Source organism: Medicago sativa, chromosome 3, assembly GCF_051527215.1.
Source record: "Medicago sativa cultivar Bolivia chromosome 3, Bolivia_mono, whole genome shotgun sequence".
In the NCBI taxonomy this organism is placed as follows: domain Eukaryota; kingdom Viridiplantae; phylum Streptophyta; class Magnoliopsida; order Fabales; family Fabaceae; genus Medicago; species Medicago sativa.
The window spans coordinates 22,154,331-22,182,213 of NC_140751.1; the positions used below are offsets into that span (position 1 = coordinate 22,154,331).

A 27,883-nucleotide genomic window follows, 5' to 3' on the forward strand; every position below is an offset into this window, starting at 1 on the left:
GAATCACACCAAGTACTATTACCAAGAAGACATATGATGGAAACTGGTTTTGATTTAAAAGAATTGAAACTGAAATAAATTTTTCATTACTTAATAGAGACTAATTACAACAACAGAAGAGAAAAATAGCGAGAAGAAAAGGATTTGAGTGCAATGTGACCGTTACATTGGATTCCCTTGAAATGTAAACATGGTATGTTGCCAATAAATATGTTAGAACAGAAAACCGGTTCAAAAATCAAGATTAAAGAAACAATAAACGCAAATAACGAACACATGATGTTTGGTAACGAAGTTCGGCCAATATTGCCTAGGTCTCCGACTGCAGAGCAGCTGCAGTTCCTTTGTATTATCAGTTAAAGATTAGAGTTCACAATGTACAACATATACTTAAATACAACAATTCATATTACAACATCCTCCCTGAATCGTACCCCCATTCACCACGCCACAACAAATGTTTGAACATGTCTCTCTTGCTCTGCTTGATTGACCTTTCCCTCTTACCAAGTTATCATTAACAATGATCCATACTCAGTAACAGCTGACAAACATTGTTCCTTTCACTCATTTCCTGGTCTTTTCCCTCTTTGAAGTTGGATAGTAATTTTTCTTTATCATCATCTTCTGAGATTTTCCTCCTATTCTTCTACCTCTTTTCTCTTCAGAACCCTGCATTCCAATTTTTTAACAATTATTAAGTATGTATTGATAATGATACATTGAAGAACTGTTGTAAAACAAATTACCCTTAAAATTATTAATGGATGTCGAAACATCTACTCAGTTAAAGTGTATCCTAAGAATGATGTGAGCACTTACCATTGTACATTCTATCCTTGAAAAACAAACTCAACAACATGGGAATGTCTGGTAAAATTCTGGTTTTCCATTGGGCAGGATCAACTCCCTAGATTCCTTCAGTTCTTGATACAGAGTAGTTTCAGAAGGTTTTAATTATTATGCCATCCAGCTGAATTTTTCAAAGTAAAATATTTTTCATGATTCAAATCAGCACTATAGTAAAACTAACAAAGCACTGTAATAAAGCCTTTTCATTATTGGCTTGCACAAGTGTATCGCCTAAGTTCTCTTGCGACGAAATATCAAGATTGTACACAAGCAAATCAGATGTAGCAGCATGTTTTTAAAGTTTGTACTTGCCAAATAGTGTTTTTTTTTTTTGTGCTTTAAACAAAAATATTGTCTATGAAATCTCATGGAAATTGGTTTTAATTTATAAGAATTAAAACAGAAATCAGATTTCTATTACTGAATAGAGACTGATTATAGCAACACAGCTAGAGAAAAATAGAGAGAAGAAAAGGATTTGAGTTGAATATGACAGTTTACATCGATCTCCTAACAATTGCAAAACCCCCCTAATTTTTTAACCCTTAAAAGCTAGCTCTATCAAGGAAATAATACTCCGAAGTCCCTATCAACATCCTCGATCAGAAATACTTCTACGAATTGTGTTCCTTTTTGAAGGTTCATATAAGCATGGTTCTAAACTAAGTCACATATGCACTAATTTGTATTAACATATGATAATGATGACGACGACGACTCTAGAATTTCCATGCTATGCCTAACATATGATAATGATGATGATGATGATGATAGACTATATTTGGCATATAACATGAATAATAGCTGATCAAGTTGACAAGTCTCATGCAGCAGCATCTATTACTATTTGAGGCCTATGTCAACAGATAGCCACAATCACAGGTATAGATCATGGAAGAGCAGAATGTTATCAACCACAAGAAATTTGATTTAAATCATGATGCAGGTACAATTTGAAAACACCAAAATATCCAGTTTTGTTACGTACTCTCTAAGGGTCACTTTGGAGGCAAGGAAAGGCAACAACAGATCCAGTTTTGGAGTTACAAAAGTCTTTAGCCTTCTTTCGAATTCGATCTTCCACCTGGGAAGAATGGAATAAATTCAAAAGAATAATGTAAAAAGAAAAATAATTGAAAATAAGGAAGTAAATAACAGACCTGGTATCTCATGAGTTGTGGGGGGTTGCCCAAGCAGGGTAATTGTGAAGGCGTTCATATTCACGTTGCTGCTTCTCTTGGCGACCTCTACGCAATTTCAAAACATTAAGCATCTTGGCTCCCAATATTTTAATTGATGAATTGTCATAGACAACTAGCACCTCATTCATTTCGTGCTGGTTGTTATAGTCAATGTTTATAGAAGGGATGTGAAGAATTGTATGCCAACGCTCTCCTTCCTCCTTTTGGTACTTCTGCTTAATTAATGGACAACCAATAATGCGCAAAGTAGAAAGGGTTTCAGGTAAACCCTGCTCTGGCAAGCTCTCAAGACTAGGGCAGTCTTCAATTTATAGATCTTTGAGAGATTTGAGGTGGAGAAGGCCTTTGTAGTTCATTATTCTTAGCTTTGAACAACTAGTCAAAGTAAGACAGGCAAGAGTTGGTGGCAGCAGATTCTCCTCAGGGAAGGATTCCACGTTTTCAAACTCATCACTAACAATCAAATCTTTCAGGGAATTGTGTTGGAACAAACCCCACTGCCCTCTTAAGGCAATCAGTTTTGGACAATTGCGTATTTTAAGGGATAACAAATTGGAAGGCAAACCTCCCCTGAAAAATGATTCCAGTAGTGGACAATTGTGTATTTCAAGCAATCTCAAATTGGAGGGCCAACGCCCCCCTGGGAACAATTCCAGTTGTGGACAATCAAACAACTTGAGAGAATTAAGATTGGTGAACAAGGGAAGTGCAAAAGGCAAGGAGGAGGAGCGCCAACCTTCTATTGAAAGTCTGCAAAGTGAATTATAGCAACGCAGATCCAGAGAGGGAGATTCTTCGAAGCCACTAACATCCAACTCCAACTCTTCAAGAATGTCATTGTTGAATACATTTTGATCTATGAAAAAATCAGTGAAACGATTTTGTCTGAGGATGAACGTTTTCAAGGTGGATGGAAACTCATTTACCAAAATGCTATGACATTTGCTTAGATATAACTCTTTGATATTAGAAGCCTTGGGAATTGATGCCTCCAAAACTCTGCAATCAAAAATATTCAATTTTTGCAAAGAAGGAAGGTGTTGAGGCAGGGCACTTTCCAAGCTGGGACAATATGTTATAGAAAGCTCTTTAAGAAAAGGAAAGCCTTCAAAATATGACCAAGTCTCCCATTTTTTCATTGACGAAAATCGTAAAACCTCAAGGGCACTGAATGGAACAATTGTTGAATTATTGCCGTAAAACTCTTCACTGATGATCTTTATTTCTTCACAGCCTGAAATAGAAAGCTCTTTGAGAGAAGGGAGTTGCCCAAGTGGTGGCAACCGGGAACAAAATCTACAGTGAGAAAGTTTAAGACATACTAAATTGGGTAAATAACAACCATTTATCCAATTTGGAAAGCTAGTGTCTGCATACCCTTTGATGGTAAGCCTCTTCAAGATGCTATTTGGCTGAAGAGCCTCAAAGACATCCATATCTCTGCCATTGTAATTGACTTTGTAACCGTTTTCCATGCATAATTCTTCTAGATGTTTCTTATCCTTCAAATTTGCTTCTGAAGCATGCGCAGGATTGATGACCTTTTCTGACCCTAAAATACATAGTTTTCCTTGAAGATGGTTGAGTTTATCCAGCTCTTTAATATCAGATCCACCCTTATTTCCCACAACAAAATCAGTCAACGTCTGTAGACAGTGCAGACTCTCTATTTGCTTTGGCATCTTCTTTATACGAGTGCGTTCAAGATCAAGATGACGTAAACTTGTTAGTTTGTAAAAATCTAAAGGGAGCTGAGTCAGTGGACATTTTCGCAACATCAGTGTCTGTAAATTATACAACATACAAATGGAATCTGGCAACTTTTTAATCCTTGTTTCAGATAGGTCTAGATAACGCAAAAGTTTCAAATTGCCTATCTCGTCAACTAGCTCTGTGAGATGACAACCACAAAATGATAACGTCCGCAAATATTTTAGTCTGGAACACATATCACGTTGTAGAATACTGCATATGTAAATTTGCCCTAAACACTTAGGTTCCAAAGTCCCAAATCGGTTCCTCAATTTGTTGTTTTCTGGTTGTACCAGCAAACTACGTAAACCTTCAAACTTACAAACATGCTCTATTATTTTTGGGGCGTCTTTTGATTCAACAGAGCACCAAATGTGACGTGTCCTTTCAGGGATACCTTGACCTCTATCACCCTTTATTATTAAACATAATTCTCCTGACACTGATTTTGCTAAATCATTGACAAGATCATGCATTACAAATTTCACATCACTATCCACTCGATATAGTGATTGTTGGAAAAATGAAATGGACTCCAGATCACTGAAAAATTTATCACCCAACTCTTCTTCACTTTTGTCTCTCCCGCAACACTTCAATAAACCTTCTGCCATCCAAAGCTTGATCAACATGTCCTTGTCAAAGACATGACCCTTGGGAAATATAGAACAGTAAGCAAAACAACGCTTCAGATTAGATGGGAGATTATGGTAACTCAATCTCAATGCTGAGTTAATGTTACTGTCACTGTTTGATAACTGCCACATGTCCGCCTCCAGTATCTTAACCCATTCACGTTGAGAGAATTGTTTTCGTAAGAGATTTCCCAATGTTTTCACAGCTAAAGGCAGCCCACCACACTTGCGTGCAATGTTTTTCCCAATTGATTCAAGAATTGGGTATTCACTTACATTCCTACCGTGAAAAGCAAGTGTGGAAAATGTTGAGAATATGGATCAGAACCTATTATTAGAGTTTATTGCAGTATTCCTATGGTTATGACTGTTATGATTTTAATTATAGGAATTATGGGAGGTTACGAATTTATGTTGGTCTGTTACAAATTTATAGGCAGTTTTAATTTTGTTTTATTTCTGATTATGAGTTTCTTGTATTTAAAGGTTGTTAGAAGGAATGAAATTGGTGTGTTTCAGTTTTCAGAATTCATAAGTCTGCTTAATTTCTTTTCTAAATTTCAACAGTGGTATCAAGAGCATTCTTGTTCTTGAGGGACCTGGTGAGGTTGAGAGTTCCACTAAACACCCAAATACTTACCAAAGAGTTGAAAATGCACTCTGATAACTCAGCCATAAAATTGCCAATCTTTGAGGGTGAGAATTATCACCTATGGGCAACCAGAATGGAGGCTTATCTTGATGCTCATGATCTTTGGGAGGCTGTTGAGGATGATTACGAGGTTGAGCCATTACCAGACAATCCAACGCTGGCACAAATCAGAAACCATAAGGAGAGAAAGCAGCGAAAATCAAAGGCAAGGTCTTATCTATTTTCTGCTGTTTCTGAAGCAATCTTCACAAGAATCATGACTCTGAAGTCAGCAAAAGCAATTTGGGATTTTCTCAAACAAGAGTATGAAGGAAATGAGAAAGTCAAAGGGATGCAAGTGCTGAATTTGATTAGGGAGTTTGAGATGCAGCGGATGAAGGAGTCAGAAACAATCAAGGAGTATGCTGACAAACTTCTAAGCATTGTCAACAATGTGAGGTTGCTAGGAGGTGAGTTTTCTGATATAAGGATAGTCCAAAAAATCCTTGTAACTGTTCCTGAAAGGTTTGAATCCACCATTTCTTCTTTGGAAAATTCCAAAGATATGTCAACAATTACTTTGTCAGAATTGGTGTATGCTTTGCAAGCCCAAGAACAAAGGAGACTTATGAGGGAGGAAGGCACAATTGAAGGTGCATTGCAAGCTAAACTGAAGCTCAATCAAAGTCACAAAGGAAAGAAGAAAAAGGGTCAATGGAACAACTCTGAGAAAGGAGAAAGTTCAAACAAATGGAGCAGTAAAGCTGATGATGAGAAGACAAATAATCCCGCATGTCAGCATTGCGGAAAAAGAAATCATCCACATTTTAGATGCTGGAAGAGGCCTGACATACGCTGCAACAAATGCAACCAGCTTGGACACATTGCAAAAATTTGCAAGAACAAAAAGCAGGCTCAATCTGAAGCTCAAGTGGCTGATCAACAAGATGATGAGGAGCAGTTATTTGTAGCAACCTGTTTTTCCACTAACAACCATGATGAAAGTTGGCTAATTGATAGTGGATGTACACATCATATGACCAATGATGAGGAGTTGTTCAAGGAGTTGGATAAAACAACCATTTCCAAAGTAAAAATCGGCAATGGAGAGTGCATTTCAGTTAAAGGAAAGGGCACAATTGCAATTGAAAGCTGCTCAGGTACTAAAATCATTACTGATGTGCTTTATGTACCAGATATTAATCAAAATCTGTTGAGTGTTGGCCAATTACTTGAAAAAGGTTATAAAGTGTTGTTTGAAGATAAAATGTGTTTAATTCAAGATGCAAAAGGGAATGATTTGTTTAAGGTCAAAATGAAGGGAAAAAGCTTCTCTTTAGATCTTATGGAAGAGGTGCAGGCTGCTGTTTCAAGTCCAATCAGTGCTACCGAGCTTTGGCATAAACGATTGGGACATTTCAATCATGCTGCACTGCTGTATGTTAAAAAACATAATATTGTGGAAGGCTTGCCATCGTTAGAAGACTATGTCAGTAGCTGTAGTGCATGCCAATACGGGAAGCAATTCAGGCCACCATTTCCTCAATCAAATTGGAGAGCATCACAAAAATTGCAGCTGATTCATACAGATCTTGGAGGACCACAACCTGAATTATCTTTAAAGGGAAGTCGATATTACATTGCCTTTATTGATGATTTTACTAGAATGTGCTGGATTTATTTCTTGAGATTTAAGTCTGAAGTTGCAGGAGTTTTTTGGAGGTTTAAGACTTGGATTGAAAATCAATGTGATTTTAAAATTCAAGTTATAAGATCTGACAACGGGAAAGAGTATGTATCAGATCAATTTAATTCTTTTTGTGAAGAGGCTGGAATTGAACATCAGCTCACTACTCCTTACACTCCACAACAAAATGGAGTAGTCGAGAGGAAGAATAGAACCATAATGGAGATGGCTAGATGTATGATGCACGAAAAAGGCCTTCCAAAGAAATTCTGGGCTGAAGCTGCTAATACAGCCGTGTTTCTATTAAACAGGCTTCCTACAAAGGCTGTTCAAGGAAAAACTCCTTTTGAAGTACGGTATGGTCATAAACCTTTTGTTCAAAATCTTAAAGTTTTTGGATGTATTTGTTTTACCTATGTGCCAAAGGTGAAAAGAGACAAGTTAGATAAAAAGGCAGAGGTAGGAATCTTTATTGGCTATAGCACAACTTCAAAGGCTTATAGAGTCTTTCAACCACAAACTGGTAAGATTCTAATAAGTAGAGATGTTCATTTTGCTGAAGATAAACAATGGAGTTGGGAGAAAGATAAACAAAATCAATTTTCTGATTTATCTTTAATTAAAGATGAACACATAGATGATCCACCTGTTAGAGGAACTAGATTGCTTACTGACATTTATGAAAAGTGTAATGTTGTTGTGTTAGAGCCTGAAAATTTTGCAGAAGCGAAGAAGGATCCAAAGTGGATTGTTGCAATGCAGGAGGAGCTTAACATGATTGAGAAGAACAAAACATGGGAATTGGTTTCTAGACCCCATCACAAAAATGTTATTGGTGTGAAGTGGGTGTTTAGAACCAAACTCAATGCAGATGGATCAATTAACAAGCACAAGGCCAGACTTGTAGTGAAGGGATACGCTCAAGTATTTGGAGTTGATTTCTCCGAAACATTTGCTCCAGTGGCTCGGCTTGATACAATCAGATTGGCACTTGCTTTGGCAGCTCAAAAGGGTTGGAAGGTGTTTCAACTAGATGTGAAATCTGCTTTTCTCAATGGTTATTTGCAAGAGGAGATATATGTTGACCAACCAGAAGGATTTGAAGTTAAAGGGCAGGAAGACAAGGTTTATTTGCTGAAAAAGGCCTTGTATGATTTGAAGCAGGCCCCAAGGGCCTGGTATAGCCGAATTGATGAGTACTTGCTGAGTATTGGCTTTACAAAGAGCCTCAGTGAGTCAACTCTTTATGTGAAGTGCTTGAGTTCTGATATTTTAATTGTTTCTCTGTATGTGGATGATCTTTTGGTTACAGGAAGCAATAATGTGTTTGTTGAAGAGTTTAAGCAAGATATGATGAAGGTCTTTGAAATGACTGATTGTGGAGAAATGGCTTTTTTTCTCGGAATGGAAGTCAAACAAAATGAAAAGGGAATCTTTATCAATCAGAAGAAATATGCAAAAGAGATTTTGAAGAAGTTTCAGATGGAGAACTGTAAGCATGTGGATACTCCAATGGTTCTTAAATTGAAGCTAGGCAAGGAAGATGGTGCAGAAAAGGTTGATGAGACTGACTTTAGAAGTCTTATCGGCTGCCTCATGTACCTTACAACAACAAGACCTGACATTATGCATGCTGTGAGCATTCTCTCAAGATTCATTCATTGTGCAAAAGAAGTGCATCTTCAAGCTGCTAAACGTGTGCTTAGATATATCAAAGGTACTCTTGACTATGGAGTATGGTTCAATTACGATCAAGAATTTAATTTTCATGGATTTTCTGACAGTGATTGGGGAGGATCATTGGATGATATGAAAAGCACATCAGGTTATTGTTTTACACTTGGTTCTGGAATGTTTTCTTGGTCTTCAAAGAAACAAGATATTGTAGCACAGTCAACTGCAGAAGCAGAATTCATTGCTGCTGCTGCAGCTGTTAATCAAGCTTTGTGGCTGAGAAAAATTCTAGTTGATCTACAGATGGCTCAAGCAGAACCAACTAAGGTGCTTGTAGATAATCAAGCAGCAATTGCAATCTCTAACAATTCTGTCTTTCATGGGAAGACTAAGCACTTCAATATTAAGCTCTACTTTCTTAGAGAAGTCCAAAAGGAAGGAGAAGTCTTGTTACAATATTGCAAGACAGAAGACCAATTGGCAGACATCTTTACAAAGACTCTTTCAAAAGGAAGATTTGAGAACTTGAGAGAGAAGCTTGGTGTCAATAGCTTCTGATCCAAGGAGGAGTGTTGAGAATATGGATCAGAACCTATTATTAGAGTTTATTGCAGTATTCCTATGGTTATGACTGTTATGATTTTAATTATAGGAATTATGGGAGGTTACGAATTTATGTTGGTCTGTTACAAATTTATAGGCAGTTTTAATTTTGTTTTATTTCTGATTATGAGTTTCTTGTATTTAAAGGTTGTTAGAAGGAATGAAATTGGTGTGTTTCAGTTTTCAGAATTCATAAGTCTGCTTAATTTCTTTTCTAAATTTCAACAGAAAATAAACTCCAACAATCGTTGTTCTTCAATTGTTTCAAATCAACTAACTTAGTAGATTTTATGACTGATGCTACCTCTTTGTCGCGTGTTGTCACAATAATCTTACTTGTATATGATCCATGGTTAAAAGGAAGTAGTAACTGCTCCCAACTTTCCTCATTTTTATTCCAGACATCATCAACAACAAGTAGATAGTTCTTGCCTGTTAATGTTTTTTGCAATTGTCGTTGGAGTAGATCCAAATCATCACTATTTGGGGCAGAATTAAATTTCCCAAGAATTGTTTTGGTAAGTCCAATAACATCAAAATATTCAGATACGTAGACCCAAGCTTTAAGTTCAAACGTCTCTTGTATCTTGGGGTCATTGTAGACAAGCTGAGCAAGGGTGGTCTTTCCCATCCCACCCAAACCAACTATGCTGGTTACTGACATCTGGTTGTCACTGTCATTGTCTGCAAGTAAATAGTTGATTATGTCCTCCTTGTAACCATCTCTACCATATATGTGAGATTCATTCACCAAAGATGTAGTTTGTGATCTTTCTAAAGGTTTCAAACTGTCTCCAAGTACATTACGAGCACAAGTTCCTTTATTCAATTCCAGCATATCAATTTGCTGCGCAAGAGAATCTAGGCTCTTAATCAAATCTTTGATCCTAGATTCAAATGGATTAGTAAAAGTTGGAATGAAGTTGAAAATATTGCTAGTAGATGGTTGAGATTCAGCCTTCAGCTTCTTCATTGGTGCATCAGTTGCAATCTCATCTAATAGTTGATCAGCTTCATACATAGCATGTTTAACATCACCAAGCCACATCTTCACGTCTGGATTCTCGTACTGCTTCTTTTCAGCATCATCCAACACTTGGTTGATAGAACTGAGTACAGACTCAAGTTTGTCTACCAGTGTGTCAAGTTTGACTCTTCGGAAGTAATCTATGAAATTACTTGAAGCCAACCGATCAAGAACCACATCAAATAAAGATCCAAGAAATGCCTCAACAACCATCTCTGCCATGATTCTACAGTGACACAAAAAAGGATAATAGATATTATTAGTGTACATAAATCATTACGTCTATTTAAAAATAAAAAATAAAAAAATTTGTAAAAAAAAATGTCTATTTAAAAAAGAAAATATTAAAAACATTAATACTTTAAATTTAACAGTTGACTGGTGCTTTTATCCTTAACATTTAGTTCTAGTCTCCCTTTGACGTTTGTCAAGATTAAAAATGGAAGTAGGTGTGATGTATGTAGCCTTTGTCATGATCAGGTTAGTTTTGAAATGAATAAAGATGGATAGACACTCGTAATGTGTACACCTCTTTGTATTATTCAAAAAAAATTCAGTTAACTAAATATATGGTTGACCACATTTTTTCAGCTGCGTGACCACTATTTTTCCAGCATTTAAAAGCTGAAAAATGTGGTCATGACACTAAAATGCGCGTGACCACTATTTTTCCATGTAATTAACCAAATAAATAGTGGTCACGCAACTAAATAAATGTGGTCACACATATCATATATTTAGTTAATTTAAATTTTCTAGAGTGATACAAATGAGTGTACACATTAGGGATGTTTACCTATCGTTACTCTTTTGAAATAGAAATGGTTAAAGTTTTTTTAAAAGTCTATTTAACTAAAAAATACATATTAGATGTCACTGCAAAAGTCTTTTGGGATTACCACCGAGGACTAGTGTTATATTATAAATTTTTTATCCTTTTTTGTTGTAATTTCAGCATATTAGATAGTATCAAATTTCAACATATTTCTGGGTAGTAATATAGATAGTACTTCCTGTCAAAAATATAGAGAGAACTTAATCTCTATATTTTAAACGAAACAAAAAAAGTTCTATGACATGTTTTATGTCAAACTTAGACTATAAATTTTTTTGTTACATATCACCTTGCAAAGCTTAACTTAGCTTAGGATACTACGTACTGTCCATGTTCATTTTTTTTTTTATGGACGTACTGTCCATATTCATGATGTCCACAGTGATATATTTTAAAATACACATAATATATTTCAAAAGTTGGAGAACAAAAACTCACTTTTCAAAGCTGATTAATAGTATACTTTATGATTTTTTTTTTAAGACTAAAAATATAATTAACAAACTGGTGAGGAATTAAAATAAGTGACAATAGATTTCTACTTTTGTGACAAATAGTGATAGTAAAATAATAGTCAGAAATGTCACATAATAAAAAACTGGTGACTGTGCATGCCATTTCAGCATTTTTGTACGGTCAAAAAATCTTAAAAATGGCAAAGGGAAGTCTAAACAACAAGGGGTAAATCAAAACAAGTCCAAATGATAGGGATAAATTGAAATAAATCCCAATTGCTTGGATCAAATATAAGAAGGATGATCCACCTCACCCTCCATGTTTGCATCCACCTTTGTATCCATCTACTTGATATTTATTATATAGTTTTGAGACTTTGATTGTAACTTTTAGTTTCAAGTACAATGCTAATATTATATTAGTTATGATTTCTATGTATTCTTGAGCAAAAATAGTGCTATACTTGTGGATGCAATAAAAAAATAAAATTTTTTATTAGATGTTTTTTGTAATAAAAAATTAGTGTTATTTCTTTGTATTTCTTATTTTCTAAAATGTTTTTTGATACTTGGGATTTCTCCGGTTAAATATTACAAAAATCTTTGAGAAAGAATGAATTGGAAAATGCGTCGAATAGTGAATTTCTTGCAAGCAATGATGGATGTTGTCCCTCAGAATTTTGTGACGTATTTTGCTTTTATTCTATCATTTATTAGTGATGGAATTTGTGGTTTAAAGTTTGTTTTTTTGCCGATAATTAGTAACAGATTTAATTCCTTTGTGACAGAATGCATATTGTCTGTATTTGTGACGAAAATTTAAATCCCTCGCAAGCGAGGGCCGTTTTTATTACGAATTTACATGTCATTATAAAATCCGTCACACAAAATAGCGACAGAATTTTGCTAGTTTTGAAACGGAATCCTACTATATTATTAAGCAACTAGTTAGATTTTATTGATGGGGACTCTACTATAGGAGGTTCAAGTGGTGATATGACTCCGATGGTTATGGTTTTGGGTAGGCCAGCTAGTCTGACCCCGACACACCATTCAGGCCGTGGTATGTCTTCGATCCATTTCTCTATGAATTTTTTTTTTGCCAAATATCTTTTTGTTACTGCTCAGGGGGCAGGTTTTAGTTTTGTGTGTAAGGATAGTTTGAGGTTAGTATATTGCCGATGTTTGAGGGTAGCGATTGTGTTGTTAAGGGTGTTACTGAGTCTGATAGTTGTGTTAAATGATTATTGGTTATATTAATATCAAAGGTTTGGGGGGGGGGGGGGGGGGGGGGGGGGGGTTAAGAAGAGTAAGGTTAGATTGTTTATTTCCTCCAATCATCTTGACTTTGTTGCTATTCATGAAACTAAATTGGAGATGGTGGAGGAGAGGCTCTGCAACCTTTTGTGGGGGAATTCTTTTTGTGAGTGGAGTTTTGTCCTGTCTATTGGGAATAGTGGAGGTATCATGTCTATTTGGAGCAGTTATAAAGATAAATCTATTTTCTCTTTTGTCAAGGATGTCTTCAACCATTGTCCCATTGTCTTGCAGTATTCTTCGAAACTTTGGGGCCCAAAACCTTTTCAATTCAGTAACTATTGTTTGGACCATAGAGACTTCGCGAGTTTGGTGAGGCAAAAGTGGAATACACCTCATACATCTGGCTGGATGGCTTGTTCCTTTAAAGAGATATTCTATATGTCCTTAAGAGACGAACAAGGTTATTTTTGGGGATTCAAATATGCAAATATAGCTTCAGGTTAGAGGTCTTGAGGAGTTGGATTTATAGGCAGAGATTGCACCTTTGTCTGTGGCAGAGATGGAAACACGTAAGGGCTTCACATACCTTTTGAGTTTGCTAAGGGTGAAGGATGCCCAGTTGTTCCAAAGATCTAGAAGTAAGTTGTTAAGAGAAGGTGATTCTAACACTGGTTTTTCCATTCAGCTATGAAGTTGCGGGGTAAAAGGAATTCTATCTTTGCCTTTCGGGTGGGGGAGACTTGGTTGAAAGTGTTTCAGAGGTGTGTTGTGCAATTGCGGATTACTTTAGGATGCATTTTTTAGAGACTCTGGATTTTTGACCAACTCTTGATGGAATGGATTTTCCAATTCTCTCCTTGGAGGATGTTGTTCTTCTATCGGCACTCCTCTCCCTGGAGGAGATTGCGATGGTGGTGCCAGATTCAGATGGTAATAGGAATCCGGGCTCAGATGGCTTTAATTTTTCCTTTTTCAAAAGGGTATGGGACATCTTGAAGGAGAAGTGGGAATCATGTTCCATCAATTTTTAAGTTATGTTAGTCTCCCTAGGTCCTTTCCTTCGCACTTTATCACTCTTATTACTAAGGTACCCTTTCCTTATGGTATTAGCAATTTTCAAACTATCTCTTTGGTGGGATCCTGTTTTATCTTGGTTTTTCGGGTGTCAAACATTGATTAAGTTTGAACCTTTTTAACCTTTGATATCTTATTTTTTCTTGGGAAGGGAAAAATAAGCAAAACCCTTGAGAATCGAGGTTCGAGAGTTGTTTTCTGATAGGGCCAAACCGCAAGTGCACGGCCTATCGAAGTAATAGTAGTAAGTAGAGTTATCGTTCCGCTAGGGAGTTGTTCAACTTAATTAACTTTTAGTGAATGATTAGAGGAGAGAAAGTTAATAAAAGAGAGTTTGATTGCTGAAGGTAAAAACAATAATAATAAAGGGCCTTAGGATCATTGGTTCATCATAATGACTAATCCTTCACTAGACAAAACCTAAACATCTAATTTCATGATTTACACACTAATTTCTAAAGACCGGTTTCCCTTAGCCCCTCACCTTTCCGATGAAAGTCCGGTGAGAGTTTACTTCTAGTAACCAAGCCTATTTCACTGACATGATTACTAGAAGATGCATAGAGGATTGAAACTACTCTTTGTCTCAATAATTGCAAAGACTATTTCACTGTTTTGCAATTATTGTCTAGATTCACTTGTTCCAACATCAAGACTCCGCTCTCGCTTTATGAATTGATGTTTGGGATGATGGATTAACGATTATCAAACCATCCGCTTTCGCTTCCACAGTTTGATAATTGTTAATCCACGTTAAGACGGTGAATCTAGATTAGAAATTAGGGTTACATAGAAATTAGGGTTTATGCTTGTTTTGTTTAGGATTGAGTCATTAGACTCCCCAACAATCCCAAGACGAAGAAGTCTACTCACTCATGTTCATCGTAGACATGGGGGAAGAAGAGAGAAAATAACAGTAAAGTAAATTTCAAAGAAAGTAAAAGGGAAAATAAAGACTTTTATTAAAATAGCAATTGAAATAAACAAAGTAAAGGATTCTTGTTTATGGTGGAGAGCTACTCTATTTATAGCTTTACATCTGACTTAGAAACTAAGCAACTAAAAGGATAAAACGGTAAAGCTGCAACAGGGTAACTTGGGCTTGAAGAAAAGCAGCAAAACAGGTCCTGGAGACGGGCACGGCCGTGCCACATGTTGGCACGGGCCGTGCCAAGCTTCTGACTTTGGGGGAACATATTTTTGTCCCGTATCTTCGTATTCTTGCGCTGTATTTGTTCCAGTCCTCTTTCTTTTGCTCCAAGGCACCTTCCACCATATATTTATTCCTAAAATAAAATAAAACACAATTTGAAGTAAAATATTCTAAACTAAAATAAAATGCAATAAAATAAAATCAAATCTAAAATAAAACTAAACTAAATAAGGCAATAAATAAGACTATCTATGACTCATCAAACTCACCCACACTTGAATCTTTGCTTGTCCTCAAGCAAAAGGCAGCAAACATAGCAGCAACAAAAGATTTGATTATGTCAATATTAAGAACAAATGTCTCAAAAGAAAGGCTTTGCTTCAAGTACACTAATTACAATTCCAAATACTTCTCATGAACCTATTCTACCCAACATCAAGTCTCAAGTGAGTGTGTGTGTGCAGTCCAACCCTTTTCTTGCTCCTGTATAAGACAAATATTATGAGGAATAGGTTCTATCCTTAGTGCTAAAGTAACCGAGAAAAGTCCTTTCTTCATTTCATATAAGAGTGATGGGAATTTAAGTTAAGATTAATTTAACAATTAAGCACAAGGGGCTGCAGATGCTTAGGGGCTATCTATCCTCGTAGGAAGTCTTCTCGGATGTAATTGTCTTTTCCCCCTAAATTAAAAATCACCCTAAACAGTGCTGCAAAATTATTATTTGTTTCATCTCCGCGTAGGAAGTATTTTTGGATGTAATTGTCCTTTCCCCCTAGCATTGATGAATTTGTTTCATTTAAGTTCAAATTAAGGAGTCACCACCACAATTAGGAAGTTAGGATGTAATTGTCCTTTCCCCCACATGTTGGTGCCATTCTCCCGCCCCATTTAACATTAACAAATTAAAAAGAATATAACAATTAAGAACAATTTGATTAATTTTCCCACACAAACTTATACTACTTTTACTCTTAAGACTTTAAAGGGTCTAAGTTAACACTAAAGATAGAACGTGTTCCTTAAAATACCTATTCATACATTTGCTCAAGGATTGCAACCGGGTGCTTTTCTCATTGGAGAATTTCACAATAAAACATGACATGGGTATAGCAAGAACATAAGAAACATAAGAAACTACTTTCATGTACAAGAAGCAACCTAAGGAAGAGACAAAACAAAAAAAATTTCATGCCATATTTACATTAAAAACAAGCTACTAGTCATGCCTTTCACTATAAAAACAAAACAAAAGAATAAAGTTCAAGGGAGTTTGGACACTACGACTCTAGACACTTTATTAGGCCCCCCCACACTTAGGAGAAGCATTGTCCTCAATGATTCAAAAGAAAAGAAAAGAGAAGAAGAAGAAGATGATGATGAAGAAGAAGAAGAAGAAGAAGAAGAAGAAGAAGAAGAAGAATTAGAATAGAGAAGAGTAGAGGAAGAGGAAAGCTCACAATTTTATTGAGGTCCATAAGGAGGACCTTGGAGATTGAATTGGTGCATCATCCTTCGGAGCATTGCATTGTTTTCTTCCGACAAGCGGTTGCCCCTTTGGACATCATTTCTCAGCCCCAAAAGTTCGACACCTTGCCTTTGTTGCTCGGTGCTTATCCGTTCGACCTCGGTTCACATCCATGCCCATCTTTCATCATTATTGAGTTCTCCGGCATTATGGTCATGGTGATCCTCCTCATGGTGCAAGTTAGCACCTTCTCCTTTATCATGTTGCTCATGTACCTGTTCATTATCAACATACAACCAATTTTCCTCCACCTCGGTGTTAGTCCGAGATGGGTTAGGAAGCAAAAACAGAATAGGCACATTGAGTTTAAGGGCATATTATATGGGTGGATGATGTGTAATGAATTTCATAGAGATTAGAGTCTCTATGTTAAGCCTATTGTTGCCCTGAATTTCATGTATCCCTTCCTCCTCTCTCACTCCAAACTTACTAGCAATGAATGTGATAACACCCCCCACTACTATGTCGGCTACAAGATTAGGCTTAGTTCCTATTGAGGCAAGGTAGTCAAGCATGTAAAAACAAGTATTCACGGGGTAATTATGAAGCATAGCCCAAAGCATAAAGATTTCATCCGTCCTACATGTTCCTACTTCCTTCCTACCCCAAATGGTACAAGCCATTACCCTTTGAAGGTACCTAAGAACTGGGTTCTGGATGTTACTAGCCTTGTTTGAACGTGAAACGTATTGATCTAGACCAGTTATGAGTGTCCAAAAGCTAGCAGGGTTATAGTCTTCCGGCTTTAAAGCTTGATTCCAAGAGTCATGGATGAACCCCGCATTTGCGAAGCCCATTTCAGTGCAAAAGTTTTCAAGGGACATCTCGTAATCAATATTCAAAAGCCGGAAGGAGACTCTATGATCGGGGTCATCTAAATTCAACTTATCTTTCTTGAATTGGATAGAACTTAAAAACTCATAAGTAAAATTTTCATACCCCCTCATAGGACTAAGCATCTCACCCCATCCTAATCTATTCAGCAATTCAAAAGCATTGTCCCTAATCCCTAAGGTATTCATAGTATGAAAATGAGGGTACCTACAAGGATGCAAAGGTTTAGTGATAAGGACTTTATACCTTTCTTTTTGGTTGTTATCCTTGAAGGTGATGCCATGATTCATTGCCGGTGCCCTTTTCTTTGATGGAGGTCCTCCGGAAGATGTTGTCGGTTCCTTGCCACTTCTTCTTGAAGCCATTAGACCTTTGACCTTGGGTTGATTATGGAATTTTGGTGAAGGTTAGGGTTTGTGAAGAATTTTGTAGAAAAGGGTGGTTGAGGGTTGGGGTTGATGTTCTAGTGAGGTTTATGGGTTTAGATGTGGAGATTGGTTAAGATTTTGTGGTTTTTGGGTTAGGGTTTATGGTGATAAGGGTTTGGTGAATTATGGGTTTGAGTGGATGAAAGATGTTTTTGATGGGTGGTTTGTGTTTGGAATGAAGTTTGTGATTGATTGGTGAAAGAAATGAGTGAATTGGTGAAGTTTTGAGGGAGATATGAAGGTTTGAAGGTTATGGAGGTTTAGAGAGAAGTTTGAAAGATGAAAGAGGGTTGTGGTTTGTGAATGAGGAAGAAGGAAGAAAAATTTATGTTATATGGTGTGTAGAGGTCGGGCACGGCCGTGCCACCCTTGGCACGGGCCGTGCCAACTTACTGACTTCATGCTCCAAATTTGCCTTAAAAATCTGGCACGGCCGTGCCAGCCTTAGCACGGGCCGTGCCAACCTTCTGGTCCTGGGGGCTTCAAAATTTTTCACTTTTCTTGAATCATACTTGGACAATTACCTACAAAACACTTAAAACAACCAAAAACAAACAAAACAAAAGCAATTAAATGCGTGGGTTGCCTCCCACGAAGCGCTTGTTTAGAGTCACTAGCTTGACGGTTAGAAAGTGGTTTTAACTATCCTATACCCAATCTCTCACTAAGGGATAATGGCAACAAACTAACATTCTCTCCCAAATCACACATGGCTTTCTCAAATGTTTTATATCCTATGACACAAGGTATGGAAAATCTCTCTGGATCCTTAAGTTTAGGTGGCAATTTGTTTGGAAGTATTTCAATAAAATTTCTAAACTGCTCATCTAACTTGGATTTAGCAAACTCTTGTGTTAAAGGAATTTTAGGCTCATGAGATGGTGAAACAAATGGCTTGTCATTCTCTCTTATAGCTTTCTCACTTTGAAGCTTATCACTTCCTATGTCTCCTTCATTGTTCTGAATTTTCACAACGGGGTCCTCTAATTGGTTACCATCCCTAAAAATAATAGCACTTATATGGTCTTTGGGGTTGGTTTTGGTTTGGCCTAGAAGGACTTCGGAGGTTTGAGAGGGAGTAGCCACCTGTTGGGGTACTTGAGAAGTCAGAGTCTCTATCACCTTACTGTGAGTAACTATGGAGTCTACGTTCGATGTATGTTTGGCAAGAGAGTCCTTCAAAAATTCAGTTTGATTTTTAAGCTCTTGGAGCTGCTTGGATTGATCAATAACACATTTTTCTAGTAAAATTTCCAAGCTGGATTTTTGAGGAACTCCTTGGTTGTTTGCATAACCGGGTGGTGTTGTTTGTTGTCCAAAAAGATTTTGAGGGGTTTGAAAAAAAATTTGATTGTTTTTAAACCCTTGATTATATTGAGCATAGTTTACTTGCTCAGGACTTCTAACAACACTACCTAGTTGGCAATCAATGCCAATATGGCCAAATACACCACAAACTTCACAAAGAGGTGATACAGGGGTAGGTGTGACAGCACTAGTATTTATTTTATCAAATTTTTGTGTGAGTGTGTCAACCTTAGCAGCTAGATGATCAAGGGAAGAATTTTCATACATACCTACCTCTCTCTGAGAGGGTGAAGGAGCAACATTAGTGGTGTCCCTTTCGTAGGTCCACTGAAAGTGGTTTTGTGCCATGTCCTCGATCAAAGCATATGCTTCTGTGTATGTTTTTTTCATCAGAGCTCCACCTGCAGCTGCATCAACATGAATTTTTGTGGGATACAAAAGACCATTATAAAAAGTGTGAATAATAAGCCAGTTCTTTAAACCATGATGGGGACAAAGTCTAAGCATTTCTTTGAAACGCTCCCACACATCGTAAAGAGATTCTCCATCTTTTTGAGTGAATTGTGTGATTTGATTCCTTAATTGAATTGTTTTAGAATAGGGGAAGAATCGAGCGAGAAAAGTTTGCTTCATTTGATGCCATGAAGTGATAGAACCATTTTCCAATGAATTAAACCAAGTACTAGCTCTACCCCCAGGGAAAAAGGAAAGTAGTGCAGCCTTACGACCTCTTGGTTTGCATTCACGGTTCCAGTGAGTCTTAAAAAAGTTGAAATATGAAAATTCGGATCCTCAGTGGGTGATCCGAAAAATTGATTTTGCTGCACTAACTCGATAAGTGCAGGTTCTATTTCAAAATTGTCGTCAACCGTTGGGTACACAATAGCATCGTATGACTCATTTGAAGATGGGATTGCATACTCTATGAGAATGCATTCCTTAGTCATATCGTTATTATCTTCCCAAGAAGTTAAAGGCAAAAGAAGAAATAGAAAAAGAAAGAAATAAAACAAGATAAAATAGAGGAAAAGATTTTTTTTTTTTAAGAAATATAAAAAGAAATAAAATAAGGAAAAATATTTTTTTCTCTAATCACTATTAAAAAGTTAATCAAATTACAACAACTCCCCGGCAGCGGCGCCAAAAACTTGATAGGGCCAAACCGCAAGTGCACGGCCTATCGAAGTAATAGTAGTAAGTAGAGTTATCGTTCCGCTAGGGAGTTGTTCAACTTAATTAACTTTTAGTGAATGATTAGAGGAGAGAAAGTTAATAAAAGAGAGTTTGATTGCTGAAGGTAAAAACAATAATAATAAAGGGCCTTAGGATCATTGGTTCATCATAATGACTAATCCTTCACTAGACAAAACCTAAACATCTAATTTCATGATTTACACACTAATTTCTAAAGACCGGTTTCCCTTAGCCCCTCACCTTTCCGATGAAAGTCCGGTGAGAGTTTACTTCTAGTAACCAAGCCTATTTCACTGACATGATTACTAGAAGATGCATAGAGGATTGAAACTACTCTTTGTCTCAATAATTGCAAAGACTATTTCACTGTTTTGCAATTATTGTCTAGATTCACTTGTTCCAACATCAAGACTCCGCTCTCGCTTTATGAATTGATGTTTGGGATGATGGATTAACGATTATCAAACCCTCCGCTTTCGCTTCCACAGTTTGATAATTGTTAATCCACGTTAATACGGTGAATCTAGATTAGAAATTAGGGTTACATAGAAATTAGGGTTTAGGCTTGTTTTGTTTAGGATTGAGTCATTAGACTCCCCAACAATCCCAAGACGAAGAAGTCTACTCACTCATGTTCATCGTAGACATGGGGGAAGAAGAGAGAAAATAACAGTAAAGTAAATTGCAAAGAAAGTAAAAGGGAAAATAAAGACTTTTATTAAAATAGCAATTGAAATAAACAAAGTAAAGGATTCTTGTTTATGGTGGAGAGCTACTCTATTTATAGCTTTACATCTGACTTAGAAACTAAGCAACTAAAAGGATAAAACGGTAAAGCTGCAACAGGGTAACTTGGGCTTGAAGAAAAGCAGCAAAACAGGTCCTGGAGACGGGCACGGCCGTGCCACATGTTGGCATGGGCCGTGCCAAGCTTCTGACTTTGGGGGAACATATTTTTGTCCCGTATCTTCGTATTCTTGCGCTGTATTTGTTCCAGTCCTCTTTCTTTTGCTCCAAGGCACCTTCCACCATATATTTATTCCTAAAATAAAATAAAACACAATTTGAAGTAAAATATTCTAAACTAAAATAAAATGCAATAAAATAAAATCAAATCTAAAATAAAACTAAACTAAATAAGGCAATAAATAAGACTATCTATGACTCATCATTTTCGTTATGGGAAGGTGTTAGGCACCCATAACGACTATAGTATCCTATAGGAACCGTCTTTATTTTCTACGCGCGCGCTTTATTTTTTAAATGCTATTTGAAAAATGATATTTACACCTATGGTTTTTACTAAGTGAAGAATTGGAGGGAGGAGAGTGTTTGGATTTTTATTTTATTTGAATTGAAGGAATTTTGATTCCTTGCCTACGTACCCTTTTAAGGGATCAAATCCACCGTAGTTCTCTTCCAAAATTGTTTTTGTTTTTGTTGGTTGATTTTAAGTTTGAAAATGAATTTTGAAGAATGAGAGAGAGAGGCCTCAAGGGCATGAGATTTGTGAAATTGTGAGGTTGAATTAGTCATTTGCAAAAGAAGTCCAAGTATCATTAGAATTCATTAAGGTTTTATTTAAGAAAATGAAAGGAAAATACAATGGGATTTTTGGAACCCAAGGTTTATTTAGAAAAATATTTGAGTGAAGTTATTCATAGTTCTTGGGAAATTGATTTTTCTAAGTGTAAATCCTAAGCATTCATCTAAACATGCAATCCTAAACATGCATAACCTAAGCATACATCTAAAGTAACCATGTGAAGTGTGTGCATGTGTCGGTGCTTGTGTCGGTGTACATCATTAGAGTCCATAGTCCTTTACATCTTTCACCTACATACACACTACTTTGTGATAATTTAATCTCACATGAATGAATTAAAAGCCAAAAGGAAAGTAAAGAAATGAGATGAGGAAGTGTGATGGAGAATATGCTTATGATGTATGAAACATGAAACAAGAGAATGTTAGTAGCATAGGGTAATATCAAAGAAAATAAAGCAAGTAAAATATCAAGACAAAAGCATAGAAAAATTCACAAAATAAAACCAAAATGTGCAAAGATATAACTAAAACTTACTCACAAAATGCAAGAATCCTATTGCCTAAAATTCTCACATTCCAATATATTTTCCAAAGGCTTAGAATCAAGTCTTAAAATGAGAATTAAGGCAACATGATGAACTTGACATTTACAAAGTGAACTTAGGCATATTTGCACTATTTATTCACAAATGTGATTTGTAAACCAAGCAACTAGTCAAGATTCACACACAAGCATCAAAATTATGTACAAACAGTAGCTAAAGATTCATAGAATCATATAACATGTATATCAAATAGTCATCAAGAACATAGAATGAAATTGAGCAATTTTTTAGAGGTTTTTTCTCATAAAATCAAGAAATAATGCAAGAAAATGTGACAATATCTTTTTAACAAAATTTCCAGTAAACCAAATGCATAGAAATATCACTAAAATAACAAGAAACATACATGAAATTTTTTAGAATTTTTAAGGGATTTTTAAAGCTCAAGAACATATAAAACTTCACAAAATTTAACAAAAATTAGTAAACAATTAACAGGAAAATACCACACATATTTTTAATCAAGATTTAACACATAACAACATCACAAAAATGTCAAGAAAATGATCAAGAACATATAGCAATTTTTAGGAATTTTATAGTGCAAAAATAAGCATGCAGGGGTTCAAACAAGCAAGCAAACAAGTGTATATAGCTAAAAAGAACCATAGAACGAAAAAAACAGGAAGCCTAGGCCCAAGCCCAAGGGAAACGGGTTCTGGATCTGCAAGGAAGCAACAGAGGCCACTGGATTGATCCAATTGGATCAAACCCTAGATCTAACGGCCAGGATGTAAAACCAGTGAACCAAGACTGAACCAGACCGGTTCAACTGCTTATATAAATGCCTATGGACCGGTTCACTTCATTCTTCCCATTCACTTCTCTCTCTTCTCTCATTCTAGTGAGAGAAGCTCTCACTTCTCTCTTCTTTTCCGTCGTCTTCTCTGACGAACACAACGGCGGAGGTACGATGGCCGCCGGTGGCGCCGCCGTACCTGAACCCTTTTTCTGAAAATTTTTCATCGTTTGTGTTCGTCTTTGACTCCTCTTCATGATTCTTGAACTTGTTTTTCGAAATAAGGCCTAGATGTGAACAGATCTACGCTTGAATCTTACGGTTTCTAGGTTTTCAAATCTTTTTCGAACTTCTTGAAACGAAACCCTAATCTACTCTATTTTCTATGCTGATCCTGGATTTGAACTTAGATTTCGCAAATAAACGGTGAATCTTCATGGATTTACATTTTAGGGTTTCAGTTTCAATCTTTTTCGAATGTTTTCAAAGTCCTTGCTTCGATTCACCGTTTATTTGTGTTTGTGGATCTTCGTTGAGCTTTTGCGATGAAAACGAAGGAGTTTTGATGATTACCTGAACTTTGAATTGGAGATTTCGAACAAAAAGATCCTTGAGAGCTTCTGGTAAGTTTGGACCGAAAATAAATCGGTATTCTTCTCTCTTTCTCTGGTTCAGAACTTGCTTCGATTCTCTCTTCTTCTCACTTCTCTCACTGTGATCGCACAATTTATGCTAGAATTGCAGTGGCTAGAGTTCAATGATGATGATTCAGATTCGAATCTCTGAGAACTCTCACTAATTCGTTGGAATTGTGTTGGTTTTGATGAATCTGGAAACGGTCAGGGTTTGTTAGATGATGAAGTTCTTCATGAGCTTCATCATGTTCTTGATGGAAAGTGGTTTTGATTCTGTTAGAGGAGAGAGAATTGGATGAAACGTGTTTGTTGAGTTGGCCAAATGTGATTGATTCTTTTTGTTGTGCATTGATGAGTTGGCTATTTATAGGCTGCCATGTGTGATGTTGGACATGTGAAATTGTGACACCTGGATTTGAACTTGTGAGAAATTCGGCCTTGCTGGATTTTGATAAAAGGACCCTTCTGCAAAATTAAAAATTACAAGGACTAATCTGCAATTATTGAAATTAGAGGACTGGACTGCAATTGACCTAAAAAGGACTTAAAACAAAAGTTTGACCTAAAAAAGACCAAGACCTAATTTTTACAAGAAATAAAATGAAAAAAGGACTAAAGTGCAATTTTTAAAAGTTTGAAGGATTGAAATGCAATTTTTAGAAATTTTAGGATTAAAATGAAAATTAAACTAAAATTGAATTTAAAATTGGTAAATGGAAAATAACGTAAAGTGGACCCAATAAAAAACACAAAACGGACTAAAATGAACCAATTACTTAAATGAGGTACTTCAAAGTAACCTCTCTCTGCCAAAATTTCGTGTGAAATGACCAAAATGCCCCTAGGGACTAAAACGACTCAGAATGACTCAGATACAATTTTAAAATGGTTTTTTAACAGGAAATTAAAGCAAGAGTTTATACAAGCAAATTAAAAGACTCAGAGACAATTTTTAGAGTTTAAACAGAGTTTTAACACTGGAAATGACTAAAATGCCCCTGGGGGCTAAACTGACTCAAAGTGACTTCAAATATAATTTCTGAAATGGATTTTGACATGAGATTGAACAAGAATTTATACAAGCCAAATGAAAAGACTCAAACAACTTTCAAGGACTAAAATGAGTTTGAATGCAGGAAATGACTAAAATACCCTTTTCCATGAATTTTGCAAATGATATTGAAATACAATGCAGAGAAATATGCAATTGATCAGAGACAAATTCAAATGACTTGAAATGCAAGAAAGATGTTTTAGATGGCTTGAAATGCAAGAAAACATGGACAAATGCACAGTTGAAAGGATTTTTGAAGCTAAATTGAGAGATAAAGCAGAGTAAAATGTCAGTGTAAACATAGCAAATTGGCAATTTTCAATAGTAATAGACATGTGTCAAAGATGAAAGAGAATTTTGAACAAGTATTTTTAGGTCCAAAATTAGGGTATAACAGATCCTTGTATATTTTACTTGCGAAGGTTCTGGCGGGTAGATTGGCTTTTGTTATGGAGAAGATCATTTTGCTGAACCAAGCAGCCTTTATGAAATGGAGGCAACTTTTGGATTTGTGGCGGTGAATGAAGTTATAGATGTGCCTCATAAGTCTAAGTGGGATTGTCTCATTTTTAAGGAGGAATTTGAAAAGGCATATGAATCGGTGGGATTGAGTTTTCTTGATTATATGATAAGGAGATTTGGATTTGGGGAGTGGTGGCATAGTTGGATTAGAGCTTGTGTTTTTTGTAGAAATCTATACGTGCTTGTTAATGGCTACCCTACTGAGGTAATCAATATCTAGAGAGGGATGAAACAAGAAGACCCCATTTCTCCTTTCATATTTCTTTTGGTGACGGAGGGCTTGAGCAATGTTGTGAGGACTACGGTGGAGCGTAATCTTTACTCGGGGTTTACGATTGAAAATGGAGGGATATCTGTGGCACACCATCAGTATGCTGACGACACACCTCATAAACTTGTGGGCCCTTAAATATTTTCTATGGTGCTTTGAGATGGCATCTGGTCTTGAAGTTAATTTTTTTAAAAAGCAGTGTGATGAGGATCAACGTTAGTCATATGTTTTTGACTGTGGCTGAACATTTTCTTCACAGTAAAGTGGGTTTTATCCCATTTTTGTACCTAGGGTTTCCTGTCAGGGCAAACCAATATAGGAAGCAAACTTGGAAACCCTTAGTGGATACAATCTTTAGGAGGTTAAACTCATGGAGGAACAAATATGTCAGTTTGGGTGTTAGAATGGTCCTTCTTAATTTCATGAAGATTCTGATTAAGTTGTGGAAGTAGGTTGTTCATTTTCAAAGGAATTTTTTGTGTGGTGGAATTAAGTGGGAGCAAGTCTGTAAGGTTAAATGTTATGGTGGTATTGGGGTATCAGACCTTCGTCTTGTTAACCCGTCCTTTCTTGGTAACTGGATGTAGATAAATTTGCATGGTAGCACGATATTTAGAGAGATATCCTTAAAGCTAGGTATGGTGACCTGTTTCTTTTACCCCATATGGGAGGGCACTCGCAGGGTCTCCTTACTATTTCAACTTGGTGGAGATATGTATCGTTGCTGGGGGGTCTGAGATGATGTTGTAGAGTGGTTCCCAACGAGGGTGGAAATAAGAGTCGGAAATGGTTTGTCTATCTCATTTTGGCATGATCCCTGGATGGGCGGTGAGCTTCTTCAATCTAAGTTTTAGGGGCTTGCATGTGTTAAATTAGCAGATTCGGGTGGTCAGAAAGATATGGTTTTTGGAGGATGACACCTGGAAGTGGAGCTTGACTTGGAGGACACCACTACTACTTCGAGAACTGTATCTTCAAAAAGAGCACCAAAAATCTCTTCCTCAGAAGAACCAGAATTTAATTCTTCGATTGAATACTTCTTGATCAAACTTTACATATCGCACATCCAAACTCTAAATTACCAAAGAGTTTGCGCAAAAAACAAATAGTACGCAACTAAATAATTCTTACTTTTGTTTTTATCGTGGTAAACAATTCTTATTTGTTTAAATAACTTTAGTATTAGTTTTAATTATTTTATCATTTTTTATTTTAAATTTTCTTTTTGAAGAAATTATTTTTTATATTTTTAACTATCAATTTTCATTTATTTATTTCCCTAAAAACGTTTTTTTTCCTCTTTTTTGTTGAGTTGTATTATCGATCAGTCACTACTCCCAACCACCGTATTAGTTATTTATTACTCTGTTATTTTAATTTAAATGATACTGTTATATAAATCTACACCTACATTAAAGAGAATATAATGTTTTGGATATACTACTAACTTTTTTTCTGCTTCATAAACACTAGTCATCGCCGAAATTCTTTTCGATTTATCGAAGATATGTGATTTAGAGTCAATCGCGGAAATTATTTTTCTTTTTATTTAAGTTAAACAAGTGATTTTCATGTATTTTCAGTCTTATTTTCATTTTGTTTTCGCGATTTTGTCGTCAGAGCATGACTTTGTTTGTTTTTATTTTCCGTTTTAGTGCGGTCTTTATTTGATTCAATTGAAAAAAATCAGCTTTGATGAAATGCAAATCCAATCAAAAATGACTTTGTTGTCAACGTTACATATTCGAAAACATGGGTATTTTGGAGACGTAAATTTAGTAATATTTGTATGCTTATGTATTTTGTCGTTTTATGCTAATAAAATAGATGTTGTGAGTTTGTTTACAAATTCATTTTTATAGTTTTAATTAATGAATATCGTCTATTTTTTATACTACTATTAAGGTTTAATTTGATGATTTATTCCATAAATAAACTCGCATGTATCATATCAAATAAGATTTATTACAAAAGTAAAGTGAAAATAGCATGAAGCGGAAGGCAACAGTTAAGAGAGAAAGAGTTACCTGAGGCGTATTTCAAGTTGCAGACTGGGAAAAGATTGATCACCAAAAAAAGAGAATATAGAATGAATGAATTAGGAAGAAGAGTTGTAAAGATCGAGAAGCATAAAAATGAAATGAAATGAGGCACTATATATTCTTATTTGTATTTGTATCAGATTCAGCAGAACTCCATCCCGTCAACGCAACAAAAATCCAACAATTACCATGAAGCTTCTTTCTTTATTTGTTTATTGTTAATATTCCAACAGAACATAAGTCCAACAATTACAATGATGCTTTCATGTTTTATCTGTTCACATGTTACTAGAATATGATGTATACTCCTACGTTAAATGAATATAGTATTTAGA

The 27,883-nt window shown here is 36.0% G+C and overlaps 1 protein-coding gene, 1 non-coding gene and 1 pseudogene across 3 annotated transcripts; 2 read left to right on the forward strand and 1 right to left on the reverse strand.

Moving 5' to 3' along the window:
* Positions 1 to 864: 864 nt before the first annotated feature.
* Positions 865 to 27,843, reverse strand: LOC146936398 (putative disease resistance RPP13-like protein 1; annotated as a pseudogene). The gene is made up of 5 exons (XR_015030583.1): positions 27,534 to 27,843; positions 9,270 to 10,289; positions 2,013 to 4,748; positions 1,841 to 1,936; positions 865 to 973 (listed from the first exon to the last, which is right to left on the reverse strand). The product of XR_015030583.1 is annotated as a putative disease resistance RPP13-like protein 1 (transcript).
* On the forward strand, positions 19,417 to 19,523 carry LOC146936399 (small nucleolar RNA R71). Its single transcript, XR_015033704.1, has one exon. It is a non-coding gene; the product is annotated as a small nucleolar RNA R71 (small nucleolar RNA).
* LOC146936400 (uncharacterized) lies at positions 25,204 to 25,644 on the forward strand. The gene is made up of 2 exons (XM_085749200.1): positions 25,204 to 25,440; positions 25,513 to 25,644. The coding sequence occupies exons 1-2, from the start codon at positions 25,204 to 25,206 to the stop codon at positions 25,642 to 25,644; spliced, it is 369 nt and encodes a 122-aa protein (XP_085605326.1).
* Positions 27,844 to 27,883: the final 40 nt, after the last annotated feature.